The 15,209-nt window shown below is 39.3% G+C and overlaps 1 protein-coding gene across 1 annotated transcript in view; it reads left to right on the forward strand.

The window, feature by feature from the left end:
* The window catches only part of RYR2 (ryanodine receptor 2), a 308,323-nt gene that overhangs the window by 89,857 nt on the left and 203,257 nt on the right, over positions 1-15,209 (forward strand). Inside the window, exons 16-22 of the mRNA XM_056853337.1 lie at positions 770-905; positions 3,923-4,018; positions 9,135-9,253; positions 9,438-9,571; positions 12,158-12,399; positions 12,603-12,795; positions 14,581-14,797. Coding sequence (XP_056709315.1) covers positions 770-905; positions 3,923-4,018; positions 9,135-9,253; positions 9,438-9,571; positions 12,158-12,399; positions 12,603-12,795; positions 14,581-14,797 — 1,137 coding nt within the window. The remainder of the gene's footprint in view (positions 1-769; positions 906-3,922; positions 4,019-9,134; positions 9,254-9,437; positions 9,572-12,157; positions 12,400-12,602; positions 12,796-14,580; positions 14,798-15,209) is intronic.

A 15,209-nucleotide genomic window follows, 5' to 3' on the forward strand; every position in this document is an offset into this window, starting at 1 on the left:
GAAGACTCTGCAGAGGAAGGCAATGGCAAACCACCTTTGCTTCTCACTTACCTTGAAAGCCCCTTGCTGGGCTTGCCATAAGTTGGCTGCAACTTGACGGCATTACACACACACACACACACACACACACACACACACACACTGAACCTCAAGCTTTCTTATTCAACCAGATGAACTTGGACAATATCACCTGCCAACTATGCAGCACACTTGCTGAGATTGAGATTGGAATATTTTCAAATAGGATCAACAATTTTGGCATAACTAGCATATTTAACTTTGCTATCCTACCAAACCAGGAAAGTTGAAGCTGGGACCAACCATGAGGCTTTCATTAATTGTGTTCCATATTTATTTTATAATTGTTTGTGAATAAATGTGCTATATTCAATGAAACCCACATACAGGATATCTTATTTGCTCTTCACCCTCTTTTACATCAATTTTTTGGGGGTGAAGACTTTTTTTGGGGTAAGCATATCTAAATTCAGTGCCAGGCGATCTGCTTTTCCTTTAATAACTGTATAGTAAGCAACTTTATCATATACTTGCCTGACCCTACACAGAGGAGTAGACATCTACCCAATCCTTTTTCTTTGTTTAATCCCTTTCCATTTTGAGAATGTTACTTGTTACTTATAAAGCTCAGTCCATTTACTAGGTACTAAATACATTTGAAGCTCCCCTCCCCCGATATTAGAAGGGGATTGTGGTGTTAGAACAAATAACAGTTACTGTTATGTATGACAAGCACTTTTCTTTCTTCTAGGGTATGATCAACTTGGTGCTTGAATGTATCGATCGCTTACATGTCTACAGCAGTGCAGCTCACTTTGCTGATGTTGCTGGGAAGGAGGCAGGAGAGACTTGGAAGTCGATTCTAAACTCATTATATGAATTATTAGGTAAGAAATACATTTGAGTAACTTGGATTTATTGGCATCAAAACACACACCTTAAAAGTATCAGAATGCTGAAAGTTTACATCATTTCTGTTACCGAAAGTTTTTTTTTTTAACCAAGGATAACAAAATTATCAGGAGGAAAAGTGCAAATACATACTTTGATTAAAATACAAGGATTTTCATTTTATATTTTTTGCATATCAATTAAAATAAAATAATAAAAAATAAAATACCTTGCAATATGATGGATGAGGTTTCTTATCTCATTCTGGAGACAGAACTTCTACTGAGAGGAGTAGATTCTGGTTTCGCCCTTTCTTTTCGGAGGGTACATGCTAGAGGCTTGCTGGTTCTTTGTCCTTCAGTGTTACTCCTCTAAAGATGCCTGCCACAGCTGCTGGCGAAACATCAGGAAAGAAAATACCCAGACCACGGTCACACAACCCGGATAACCTACAAGAACCGATGAACTCTGACCGTGAAAGCCTTCGACAATATTTTACCTAGGGAGTGTTGGAGAAAAAAATGTGCTAGTTTCCTCTTAAATTTCTGAGTTTAACTTTTTAGGGTTTCTGTGACATTAGGATTTTCAGTGGGCAAATTGCAACAAGGTACATTATTGTACACACAGGAGGACAGGGCTAATCAACAGCAGTCTGGCAAATAACAAGTTGGGAATCTATAAGGAATCATAATGGGGGGATAATTTGGAAGTCTCACCCTACTACCCCAATCTGGAGCATATACAGGCCATGTTGGTCTTTTGTTGTTTGTTTTTTGTTTTGGTTAGGGTGGTCTTTCTTCTTTTGGTTTCTTTACCAAGTGATTTTTTGCATGTCTGTGGGTGATCCTGTTTTTGTGCTTGTATTATCATAATAGGGGCCAGCCACTTTCTAGTTTCAATCCCAAGTGAGCTCCCTCATGCATAGATTAGGGACTGCACTATCCTTACCATCCCAGCACCCCTCAGTTGGGGCAGCCACTTTAGCAGCCTTTTGTAAAGTGCCCCAGGGTGGATGTTTGTCGGATGGCAACCTGGCATAACCTAGTTATTAAACTCTACCTAACTGATCTCTTCATTTTGGCCAAGACAAAGGGTGTTTATAATAGATAATGTAAATTCAGCAGTGCAAACCAACTTTGACTGGATTGGTAGGAGATACCGGGTGGAATACCCCCATCACAAAATATTCTTTTTGGGGGCAAAAAGGGGATATTAGAATTCAAATGAAGGTTCTTTGTGCTCTGAACAAGGGTGTCCTGGCCAGCGTGGTGTAGTGGTTAAGAGCGGTGGTTTGGAGCGGTGGAGTCTGATCTGGAGAACTGGGTTTGATTCCCCACTCCTCCACATGAGTGGTGGAGGCTAATCTGGTAAACCGGATTTGTTTCCCCACTCCTACACACAAAGCCAGCTAGGTGACCTTGAGCGAGTCACAGCTCTCTTAGAGCTCTCTCAACCCCAGCTACCTCACAGGGTGCCTGTTGTGGGGAGGGGAACGGAAGGTGATTGTAAGCCGGTTTGATTCTCCCTTAAGTGGCAGAGAAAGTCGGCAAATAAAACCCCCCAACTCTTCTTCAACTCTTATCCTGGCTGTGCTCTGCACTGATAACTTTCATGTGAATGGCCCTGGCTACCCATCAACAGACTAGTTACAATCCAGGGATGACCTATCCTATACATCATTTCTCTGTTCTGGTTTACTGAATGTTTGATATTGTTGGGGTCTATATGTGATTGTGAATAGGATTACTCGTGCATTGTGACACAGGATGTCTTCCTCCTTAGCAGGAAGAACTCTCACATGTTCCTTTATTTCCATCAGATGTAGATTTGACTTCATTTTGCGTAATTGAATAGCATGATACACAGTCTTTAACAGTTCTGTTAAGGGTGGCCTGTTGATGGCTTCAGAAGATGATTTGTTACCTCTAAACATTGAATACCTGCTTAACTGTGGCTGTTAAAATATTATACTTATAAAAGAAATCTTACATTCTCCTGAAAGACCAATAGAACTGTATATTTATTTATTTAAATATATATGCATGTGGAAGCCCGGTTGCTGCTACACTTATCTGTAACTGCACCAGCAATGGGGAAACTACAAAATCCCATCTGTCTGTGGAAGCCACTTCCAGGTCTAAAACTTATGCTTTGTTCAGATTTCTGTTTCAGATTTCTGCAGTACCAGTAGTGTTACACTGCTTATTAGATATCTCATACTATTGATTGTATAGATTGACACTGTGTAGTCCACCTTGAGTCTCTGTGAGAAAGACGGACTATAAATAACATAAGTAAAAATAAAAACATTAACAATGTCCTTAAAAGGACCCAAAGTGACTTACAAAAGTAAAAAATATATACAATTTAAATGAAACAAAAAACAAAACAAAACAATATCTCGGTTCAGTTCTGGATTCATTGACTGGCTCATCTGATGGTACAAGCAGCTAGTCACTGGCTAGGAGCCAAAGGGCAAGAGCCCTTTAGCTCTTTTCCTTTGGCTTCTACTCTAGCCACGCCCAAACGTTATACATGCAACAGGAAGGGAAAAGATGTTACAGCTGGCAAAAATGAATCCTAGTTCAACCAAAATTCAGTAATGATTAAGTTCTATGAAATCAATGGAGTAAATCAATAGCAACTAACTTAAGCCCCATTGATTTCTATAGAATTTATGCACATCTAACTTCAGATGGCATGTAACCTTGGAATGATTGTCCTCTAGGAAAGAAGGCATGCCATTTTTGAATTTGGTGCCGAGAAGGCATTCTTCATGTGTTTGGTGGTGGAGTATAAGGGCATTGTTGTATTGGTCATTTGTTCTGCAATATGCATCATTTTGTCATCTTATGCCTCAACACAGCCTGAAAGTAGCAAAATCTTAACATCATGTCACTTTTTTGTGATATGACTGAGATAATAGATTATTTTCAGCACAGCCAAAGGATTTATAGCATGTGTAAGAGAGGCAGTGAGGATTAGAATTAATCAATCTTTGTTTTTTTTCTAGCGGCTTTGATTAGGGGGAATCGTAAAAACTGCGCCCAGTTTTCTGGATCTCTAGATTGGCTGATCAGCAGACTGGAGAGATTGGAAGCATCTTCTGGTATGTCAAGATTTCCTCCTTAAAAATGTAATCAGAAAAGTTGTTAGAAGACTTGTTCATTTTGAGTTGGAAGTGGAAAGATTGGTTTTATCTGTAACACAATTGTTTCTCTACACTTTCCCTAGCATTACTGAAATTAAAATTAAAATTTTGTGGGATCCAGCACAAAGTTTTCATTTATGCTAGAGCTCTTGAGCAAGCAGAAATGCAAGAAAAAGATTACAGTAGCTGCTTCCACACTTATTGTATCCACACCAGTGTTTCTCCTTGTGCAAGATTTTGTGCAACCAATTTTTGGGCCCTAAAATATATAAGGAGGAAAGTGCATGTGGAACTGTGCTAAGTCTTTTTATGTTTCCTCTTGTACATCTCTAGATCCTAGCCCATTTTTGAAAGTTTATTAACCACCATTGGTCTTGATTACATTTTTGTATCATGAATTAATGTGGTTTGATCCTGGCTTGTTCCTAAGGATCACCATCACTACAATGCAGGCTGGAATCCTGATTTCATAAAATAATATAGTCTTCATTTTGCAAGACCTGAGCTAGGTTGTTAATGCTAGGACATTTTGGAAGTCATTAATTCATAGGGTCACCATAAGTTAGAAGCAACTTGACGTCCATAACACACATGCAGCATAGTTAAAATCAACTATAGTTTTGCATCATATGTGAACCCAGTTACTGAATAGGCCATATATTTCTGATATGATACAGATAGCTGTTTGAACTTTAGTTTTGTAGTTTGTCATCTTTTTCTGTAAAATAACTCAGCTTGTTGGCTTAAAAATATTTTAACAGAGAATATGTTTAAAAAAATATCAATAAATCCCCCTCCCATGACACATGGATTCAATGCATTTGAGTGAGTTGAACAGGCCTAATTTTTTTAAAAAAAGTTTATTCTTTTGAGGCTATATATAAGAGTATTGGTTTAGCCAGGGTTTTTATTTGGCTTTTAGTTAGGATTTAGGGTCAGCTTAGGGAAGAAAGCTTGCTTTATTGAGACAAATAAGCAGCCCATTAAGGGCCTGACATACAAAACTTAGGTGTACAGGTTCTGGTGGCAGGATATCTCTGTGTTGAATGGGAAACCTTGAACCTGTGAAGGATCCTGTCAGTTGTGGTAACAGGTTCCAGTGAAACCTCCAAAGCTGAAGCAAACATCTGGAGTCAACTGTCTGGAGAAAGGAGAACCAAATCTCTTAGTGTTTATTTTTGTTAACTGTGACTCAAAGTATTCACTTTGATTGGGAAAGTTTATAACCTCTGGGGATGTTGAGAGCCGGTTTCCATTTATAAACAGAAGCATTCCACGTAAGACATCTACCGTGCTAAACTATTTTCTATTAAATAAAAACATGTTTTTTTAATCTCCATTTATCTCGTGATGCGCTGTTCTGAACACACTAGGATTGCCAACCTCCAGGTATTAGCTGGAGATCTCCTGCTATTACAACTGATCTCCAGAAAGCCTGCTTGGAGGAGGCACAGCTAGAATATAAACTGAACAGCTGTCCCTTCCTACTGGCTGCCAATCATTTTAGCACCCAATGGGACTTTGTGCCTCCCTTGAATTCCAGTGGGCCAGGGAAAACTGGGGGTGTGGAATGGTATAGTATAGCCCGACTTGTTAGATCTCGGAAGCTAAGCTGGGTTGGTGATTGGAAGGGAGACTTTCAAGGAACACTCTACAGAGAAAGGCAATGGCAAACCACCTCTCCTTAATCACTTGCCTTGAAAACCCCACCAGGGTGCACTATAGGTCAGCTACGATTTGATGGCACTTGACATACACACACAGGGAAACTGCTGCCCTCATTAATGCTGGGAATTCTGCTTTGTGAACATTTATTGCATGTGAATAAAGATTTTTGGTTTCAAAATTCCCATTTAAACCATTTATGGAGATAAAGGCAAATTATGAGCACATATGAGCTTGATGCAGTAAGCCTTATCTGTGGATGTCGACAATAAAGAAAAATGGCCACTTGCCCAACCAAAAGCAGAAGAGGTAGCCCCAGCTGTAATAGTAGACTCACTTACCTGGGGCAGTTGATTCAGGCAGACAGGCTGTAGGGTGAGAGGAAAGGTTTGCTTGAATGTTTTTTTAAAGCTTGGGGTTGGGTTCTTGTTTAGCAGTGCAGTTCTGCTTTGGGAAAGGGTTGGCATGGATAATGAATTCATTTTAATTTATTTTTATTTGAGTTTTTATGGTAGAATAGCGTGAGGGTGGATTCATTTTAAAGGTTTTTCTTAGCTTTCTCTTTTCCTTGTGAAATGACATGATGGTATGATTGCACAACACTGTAACTGTGTGATACCACTTTGTTTTCTTCAAAATGTATTCATTATGGGTAGGAAAGAGGGCAAAGGAATGTAATCATGTGAGAAATTGGAAGTGTCTTTAGACTTCTGAATGGTGTTTCTAAAATATTTTAGAATATATTTTGTTAAAATAGACCAATTATTTAGAACATGGGGTTAATCTAAAGGCCAGCCTCATTTAGTTATGCATGTATGGGAGTTGAACTAACTTGTAAAAATGCCAGTTTTTGCATGAATTCTCAGTTTGGAATAATAAAAGCTTGTCTAGTTTGTTATTATTATTTGCATTTTCTAGCTTGCATTTTGATCTGGGTCACATTTCTTCTTACTTACGTCATTTGGCTTACAGAATTCACTAAGCTTACCTATGCATGTAAGAACAAATCTTGACTAACACATATTCTCTCACACAAGATGAGAAATATGGGAAGTAACCCAGAAAAAGGTGAGATTAGAAGTGCAGCACTAAATATGAAATCAGTGTGATTGATTTCCAAGTAAACATGGCTAGAATGGGGCTGTAACTCCCACTAAAGTCAGCATAATTTAAGGATATAATTTTTCAATTAGGTCCCATTGATTCCAATAAAACACCTGGTGAAGTTTCTCTGGACTGTGTCGCCAGTTACAATTTTTCCCTGCAATAGCAATGGCTTGTAATTTGGCAAAAATTAGAAGCTGATCTTGCCATGGGTAACAGTAGAGTTTGCTGTAATCTAGTTTTTACATTTGGCATAAAAAGTATGATTATGTAATTAAAAATGTAAGTTACTTTTTGGCTTTAGGATCAGTTTATTATTTTTAAAGTAACAGTTTATTATTTTTAAAAAAACCTCTCTCAAATCAAAAGATGGAATGTTGAAGACATTTTGAAAATATCATGGTGATTTGTTTTCCTTGTGGCACTGGCTATACTTTTAGGAATTATGTAGATAGAAAATAGCTTGCATTTTAGTCAAATGATCTCAATATTTAGTGCTTAACACAGTTAAGCCTTTATATGTACTAGAATTAGCTTCAGATAATAAGCTTATGTGTGGGATAACGAAATTATTAAGTGTGTATTTTTTCTATAATATTGTATTAAGCATGTGAGAGAGCAGTTGTTGAAAAGATTGCTCAATACTAAAATAGCACTGGTTCAGTAATACAGCTGTCAAATGAGATCAGGTAAAACGTAACCTCTGGTTTCCTGCCAGGTGATAAGGTGCACTTGTCATAAACTAAAAGGTATCTGATGGGAGAGCTTTTCTTATGGTCTGTGACTTTTTTCTGGTGGGTGTGAAAAAGAAGTCAACGGCTTAGTTTGAAGTGGAAGGGCAGGTGTCCACCCAGTCCCTTTGTGACCTGTGTCTAGTTTAAGCCTATTTTTCATTCCATGTTTGTGCTTGTTGTAGCAACAACAGTTGACAGCTCTTAATAGTTTTCCTTATGCTTAGTACTGTTGAAATAGGAGATCTCCTGGAATAATCATGCCTGAGCCCAGGGAACAGATCTTAATGAAGCATTGCAAGAAAGTCTAATGGTTTAAGTCTAATAATAATTAATGGCAGGGACCGCTGCTTTATTTAGCTAGTAATTTTGTTTAATTGGGAGGTCACAAGTGATTTAGTGCTTTTTTACTTATTATGTATCTCAATATTATGCCATTAGTTTGCTTTTGCTATAGGAACATCTTTCACTTTCTCCTTAGTTGTATTGTGCAGTAACTGTATGAAAAGAATTATCTACCTGCTTTTCCCTTTGTGTAATGCCAAACCCAGGGAAATTACCTGTGTGTGTGTGTGTGTGTGTGTAAAGTGCCATCAAGTCGCAGCCGACCCCTTTTTGGGGTTTTCATGGCAAGAGACTAACAGAGGTGGTTTGCCAGTGCCTTCCTCTGCACAGCTAGCCTGGGCCATCCAGGTCAGGGAGAAATTATCTGTAAGCATACAGTTATTCCCTAGAGCAGAAGTGCAATCTGCACCTTGGCCTGCAGATTGCCAACTCCTTGGTTCCAGCTGCAGAACTGCAACTCTGCCCCTGCCTTGAGATGATATAAAATCCTGGGACTGGAAAGGGAGAGGCTGCTTACCATCTTGGCCTGCAGATAGTCACATTCTCTATGTTTTGTTTTCCTGTTCTTCTGTGATTTGTAACTGACTTTTTGGGGGGTCTCTGTGGGTGGTTCTTTGCTAGTATATAGAGTTTTTCTCCAGTTTTATATTTTGTGATAATGTAGGTGTGAAGAAGATATGTTCTGGTGTTAAGTGATTATATACCTTTTAGATTTTCTATGCCTTTGATGTTTGTAAGCTGCGCTGAGTCCTGTGTCACAGAAGACAAGCCACATATAAATCTGCTAAATAATAAATAAATAAATAAATAAACTGGGAGTTCCACCCTGTTCTATATCAGAACATCCTTAAATTTGTGGAGTTGTGAGACCACATTTCTTTGAGAGCTATAAACCATTTGTGGTAATGTCCCAGTTAGCGGAATTCCTTTCTATTCGTCTGAAAATTTAAGCAATTTTTTAATGACATATTATCCCAAATCACGAAAATTATATGTGTATTTATTATTTGCAAAAGTAAGGCAAAGTAAGTAAAAGGTGTGTTAAATATACAATTCCCAAAAAGCAATGAGCTGTAAAATTGAGTGGCAGCCTTTCCCCCTTTTGTTGTATCACCCCCAACTCATAGTTATGAGAGGAGGATTATTGTGCCTGTCTGCTGACCTAAGTGCCATATTGTATCATTATGACTTTACATAAATAATAAACAGTAGCCTTTTTGTGTTTTCAGGAATTCTTGAAGTTTTACACTGTGTGTTGGTGGAAAGCCCGGAAGCACTCAATATTATTAAGGAAGGACATATTAAATCAATTATAAGTCTTTTGGACAAACATGGAAGAAATCATAAGGTATGGAAACCACATATGAAATTAGACAATAGGATCTGCATATAAGTAGCATATACTTGAGTTATCTCATTGAAATAATATGTTAGCAAGAGACAGACTTTACGGTTTTCTTCTTAATGTTTTTAAGCAGTATCACATAGCATGAGACTTTTCATAACCATAATTATGATTCTTTCTTTCTTAGGTTTTAGATGTATTGTGTTCCCTCTGTGTGTGCCATGGAGTAGCAGTACGGTCTAATCAACATTTAATATGCGATAATCTTCTACCTGGAAGAGATCTTCTTTTACAAACACGCCTTGTCAACCATGTGAGCAGGTAAAAAATAAAAACACAAAGAAACACATGGAGGCAAAGCTGGGGGGGGGGGAAAGAACGAACAGGTAACAAGGGAAAGCTGAAAGTGTGTGAGAGAGGTTGGGAGGGAGAGGCTACCCAAGGAAGAAACAGAAAAGGTAGGGGGTGGGAAGAATGGAAAAAAGAAAAGAAAGAGACTGCAGGACCTCCAGGAGGGAGGAAAAGAGGAAAAGCAAGATGAGGAGATGGAATGGGTATATGAGATCCCCACTGGTGATTCCTTCCAGTTCACTTGTTTATATATAAAACATATGTGACACATGTGCATCTGTAAGTCCTTCAAAAACTATATGGCCAAGGGCCGCAAATAAACAATCTATCTCTTTCAGAAACTAATAATAATAAAAACTAATTTTAATGTACCAACAAATACCATGCTCTTGTTCAGCAAGGCAGGAGGGCTGGCAGGAAAGGAGAGCAAACAGGTTAATTCCACCTTTGGAAGGCTGGAAAAGGCTGGAAAAAGAAAATGAATTTCTTTCAGAATTGGAGAAACTTCTTAGTTGCAGTTCTTGAGCAGAAGAGTTATGAACAGAAGAGTTCCTCTAATGCCCCTGAGCCCTTGTTTGGGAGTAGAGTGCCTTTCCCTCTTCTTTCTAACACTTCTGACCAGCCAGAGAGGGAGGGTTAAGCAGGTGTTCTCAGGCTTTGGCTGGTCTCCCCAAGAGTCAGGGCTTACTGTGCTGGAGGTCACTGAGAAGGGGCTGGGCTTCAGGCGCAGGCAAGGGCTGGCGTAGTTAAGGTTTGGAGCCAGATCTAGCAGGCAAGGACTGTGGCTTGGTGAAACTGGTTGATATTCAGATATTCTGAATATCTGGGAAGTCTCCTTGGATCTTCAGGTAGTCTTGTAATAGCTTGCAAAAATTGTCTTCTAAATTTGTTCTACCAAGATCCTCTGGAATTCCTCTAAATAGTAGATTATTGCTTCTGCACTGCAGCTCCAAAGTTTCATTAGTGTGTAGAGATAAATAGTATTTTTTTAGTTTTTTTAACACTCCCCCCAAAAAATAGATAGGATTATTTTTAAAGAGAATCCCCAAGAATAATCCCAAGAGAGAGAGCAAAATATAAATATTCTTGTGCTTCTTTCTCAAGACCACCACATGGCCCCCAAATCCTTCATGCTTGATATTCTGCTGCGTCATCAGTTCTCGTTCATGATAGAGCCAATCTTTTGGTTTTGGAAATCTATCAAAATCTCAGTATAGCAAATACTCCTCTTCAGTGTCTCTTTAAATTATAACCCAACTGTCACATTAAAGAGAGGTTGCGTAGAAGATTAAAAATGGCTGCGATAGAGTCTTTTTTCTGGAGGGGATGCTCTTCAAATAGACCCCATGCATCAGCCGAGGAAGCCACCCCCCGATCTCCTCTAGGAAGCCAATCTCCCCCTCCCGATTTTGGCTGGTGAACCCAAAGTTGGCTCGCCAACCGAGGAAGCCACCCCCCAGTCCTGATTGCTAGGCTGCCAACAGAGACCCAGCTAGTTCGGAGAAGCTGCTTCTGGGCCAGTGGGGGATGCTGGCAGCCACCAATAGTAGGCTTTCTTTAGTTTTGGGGAAATTTAAACTCCTGTTTTTCAAAATTTCAATTTTTTTCTGCAGATCCAGGGGATCTCCTGAGTCTGTAGAAAAACCTATGGGGGTCAGTCTGCTCCCTGTCTGCGGATTAAAGTATCTGAAGCTGAGCAGGGTCAGCCCTGGTTAGTATTTGGATGGGAGACCACCAAGGAATACCAGGGTTGCTGTGCAGAGGAAGGCACTGGCAAACCACCTCTGTTAGTCTCTTGCCATGAAAACCCCCCAAAAGGGGTCGCCATAAGTCGGCTGTGACTTGAAGGCACTTTATACACACACAGGCAGGGGGCAGAGTTGGGAATTATAGATAGATAGATAGATAGATAGATAGATAGATAGATAGATAGATAGATAGATAGATAGATAGATGCATGCAATTTTTTTTAAAAAAACTTACTGATTGAAGTTCATCTAAGCAGTCCTTGCTTAATGGCTAGGTAGCACTTGGCACATGTTGAGTTTTGGAGAAAAAAAACTGATGCAAACTTGCTCAGCAGACATTTGAGTCATTCACTTACAGTCAATAAGACTGAGTAATCAGCTGACATGTGATCATATCATTTGAACATGGTAAATTTGACTGTCAAATGTGTCCAACATGAAATATGCAGCATCCTTTTCCATGCTGAAGCCCAGCCCTATAACTCAGAGTGTTCTATCTTCCAGAAGGTAGTTCAAGTTTTTTTTAGTCCTACCTTCTTCCTGAGGTGGAGTTCACCTGCCTGCTCTCCTATCTGGTAGCCAAAAAGGAACTTCGTGGTAAGTCAATCTTCTGATTACATTAAGATGTAGTCTATTATCCTGTTTCTGCTTGGTTTTTTTTTAATGAAATACAGTAACTTCAGTAGTTTTTCTAATGATACTCAGAACTAGGAGACTGCGCAACTGCCATAAAATATAAGCGTAAAATGCACCTAGCGTAACTTTGATTTTCTCATACATTTTAAATGTATTTTCTGCTTTTATTCAGCATGAGACCCAATATTTTTCTTGGAATCAATGAAGGCTCTGCTCAATACAGAAAATGGTATTATGAGCTAATGGTAGACCACGTGGAACCATTTACAACAGCGGAAGCTACACACCTCCGTGTGGGCTGGGCTTCAACAGAGGGTTATTCACCATACCCTGTGGGAGGAGAAGAATGGGGAGGTAATGGTGTGGGTGATGATCTATACTCCTACAGTTTTGATGGACTTCATCTGTGGTCAGGTAAGACAGTCCAGATACCTTAATCAAGATTATTTTAAAAACGAAAACACTTTATTAGAGAACCTTCTATTTAAAACAAAGTGTCATATTTGAAAATAGTAGTGACTTTCCTGATACAATGCTTGTCATCATCGATATGGATTCTTTGACAATTGTGGGTTTTTTCTTATTTAACACTCAGTCTTTGTTCTAATTATATTTAGGTTGTGTAGCAAGGTGTGTCAATTCTCCTTACCAGCATCTGCTAAGGACTGATGATGTTATCAGCTGTTGCCTTGACCTGAGCGCTCCAAGCATTTCATTCCGGATAAATGGGCAGCCAGTTCAGGGGATGTTTGAGAATTTCAACACAGACGGGCTTTTCTTTCCAGTTGTCAGCTTCTCTGCAGGGATAAAGTTAGTGCCTGCTGAAGTTTCTTCAAGCCTATGATTTTCATTGAATATGTTAAATAATATGCTTTCCTGCTTTCTGATTAATTTACCTTTGGCATCTCACTTCTATGTACAGGGCTTACTCAAAGAATGCAGAATGAGAGTTGGAAGGGGGTCCAGCAGGTGTCAATGCACCTGGCAATTTTCTGCATATTTATTTACTTGCACATGTATGTAATAATTACATCTGTTCACTCTAGGTTTCAGAACTGAACCATAGTTGTGAAGATATTGCTTAAATAATTATTTTTGAAAAGCTTCAAATACATAGAGAGTCCCATCAATACATGCCTTTCTGAAAGAGATCAACAAAAGAGGTTTTGTTTATCAAGGTGATAGGAGGCAGAGGGGGCAGCAACCCCCCCATTTCTTGGCTCTCCGCATTGTCAAGACCAGCATCCACCAGGCCAGTGGGGCCCTGGATGCACCCTGTAAACATCAGCCAGCTGATAGATGGCAGCTGGTCCTTTAAGAGCAAAACCAAGAACAAAATCCATGTAATACCTTTTGTTAGGAGCAACTAAACTGACACAAACATTGGGCAAATTTTTGAGCTCACCCAAACTCTTCATCAGGGTGGATGTTACAAAATTTAAAATGATAGATGATGGAAAGCAGATTCTTTAGGCCATGTTGTTAAGGTCTGATCTTCCATGCATCTGATAGACGCAGGCAGGCAATTACCTTAGCTTTATTGCTGGTGTGGTGGGATCTAACAGCACATTCTCTGAAAAGCCAAACTAAGTCCCTGTCACCAGGTTGAGCAATGTACCTCTATTTTGTTTATCTCTCTGAAGACATCTCTGGCCATGCACATGACAGAAAACTTGTTCTAAACTAACATGAACCTGACAGTCTATTTGAAGGATTGTGCTATGGAGTGAAAAAGACTCATAAAGTGACTCTTTTCTGCTGCCCTTATATTTGTACAAATGTACTCCTGTGGTTAATTGTATTTGGCGTAATTTAGAAGGGGTAGGGTTGGAAGTTTTGTGAATTGGAGGCTTCTGCTAAGAGTGACAGACCCTGCAAGAGTTTCACATTCATGGGTTAGCAAACGGAAAGAAGGGAGGATTTGGCCTTTAAAAATATATACTGACCAATCATTAAAATCCAGCCAATAAAAGGTCTCAGTGCTTAAACAGGTGAAAGGAAAACCCCAAATCTTATTCTGTCCATAAAATGCAAATTGCAGGTTCACATAGCCTCAGTTTGCCTCAGGGCTGTGCAAAGAAAGGAGAGTGTATTTAACACTTAATCTCTACTCAGATTTGCTATTCAGAACCAGGCTCCCTGCTTTTTTGCTGGCATTATAAAGGGGGAAATTTATAGTTTCAAAGGGTATGTATTTCCTCCTTTAAATGCTAATTACAAAGTAGAGAGTCTAGTTTTGAACAGTGAAAATGAGTAGCATTGAAGAGTCGAACAACGTTGCCCCTAAAAACGTGATTATTTTAGTAGACTAGTATGATTGGTTTTACTTTTTTGGTATGTTGAAGTATTGCAAGCCATTTAGAGTGATTCCTCGTTTAAAACTAATAACCTAGGCTGAACGGAGAAACAGAAGTAATTCACCACAGGTAAGCAAGAAGGCAGCAAGCGAAGGATAATTACAGTTTAGCATGGAAGCAATCACCCTGAGATAGAGCCAAATTTACTTTGAAATGAATGCAGCATATCCACATACCTTAAGTGTTACATACAATTGTATCTACAAGGATCAGAATTCTTTAAATTGTTGTCTTACAGGGTACGTTTTTTGCTTGGAGGCCGCCATGGGGAATTTAAATTCCTTCCACCTCCAGGGTATGCTCCTTGTTTTGAAGCAATTCTGCCAAAGGAGAAGTTGAAAGTGGAACACAGCAGAGAATACAAACAAGACCGCAGCTGCACAAGAGACTTACTGGGTCCAAATATCTCTTTGTCACAAGCAGCTTTCACTCCAGTACCTGTAGATACCAGTCAGGTAAATAAAATGTACATTCATTAGCAAAATAACTTGGGTATGTCAAGCTGCACTTGGGTTATCTGCACAGAAATATTGGATTCCTGAGTTGGCATGTATATGAACACTAATACCTCCCTCCATATAATGATTGTATATATTGAGTACATTCTGGGAAGAGTGCTGTGAACAATCATAGCATTGAAAATGGCGCTGTCTTTCTAGTTTTCTATGTAAATGCCTAAGCTGTTATGAACCAACATTAGGGTTGCCAACCTCCAGGTACTAGCTGGAGATCTCCTGCTATTACAACTGATCTCCAGTCGATAGAGATCAGTTCCCCTGGAGAAAACGACTGCTTTGGCAATTGGACCCTATGGCATTGAAGTCCCTCCTCTTCCCAAACCCCGCCCTCTGTAAGCTCCACCCCATA

This window comes from Euleptes europaea, chromosome 7 (genome assembly GCF_029931775.1).
Source record: "Euleptes europaea isolate rEulEur1 chromosome 7, rEulEur1.hap1, whole genome shotgun sequence".
NCBI classification, from domain to species: Eukaryota; Metazoa; Chordata; class Lepidosauria; order Squamata; family Sphaerodactylidae; genus Euleptes; species Euleptes europaea.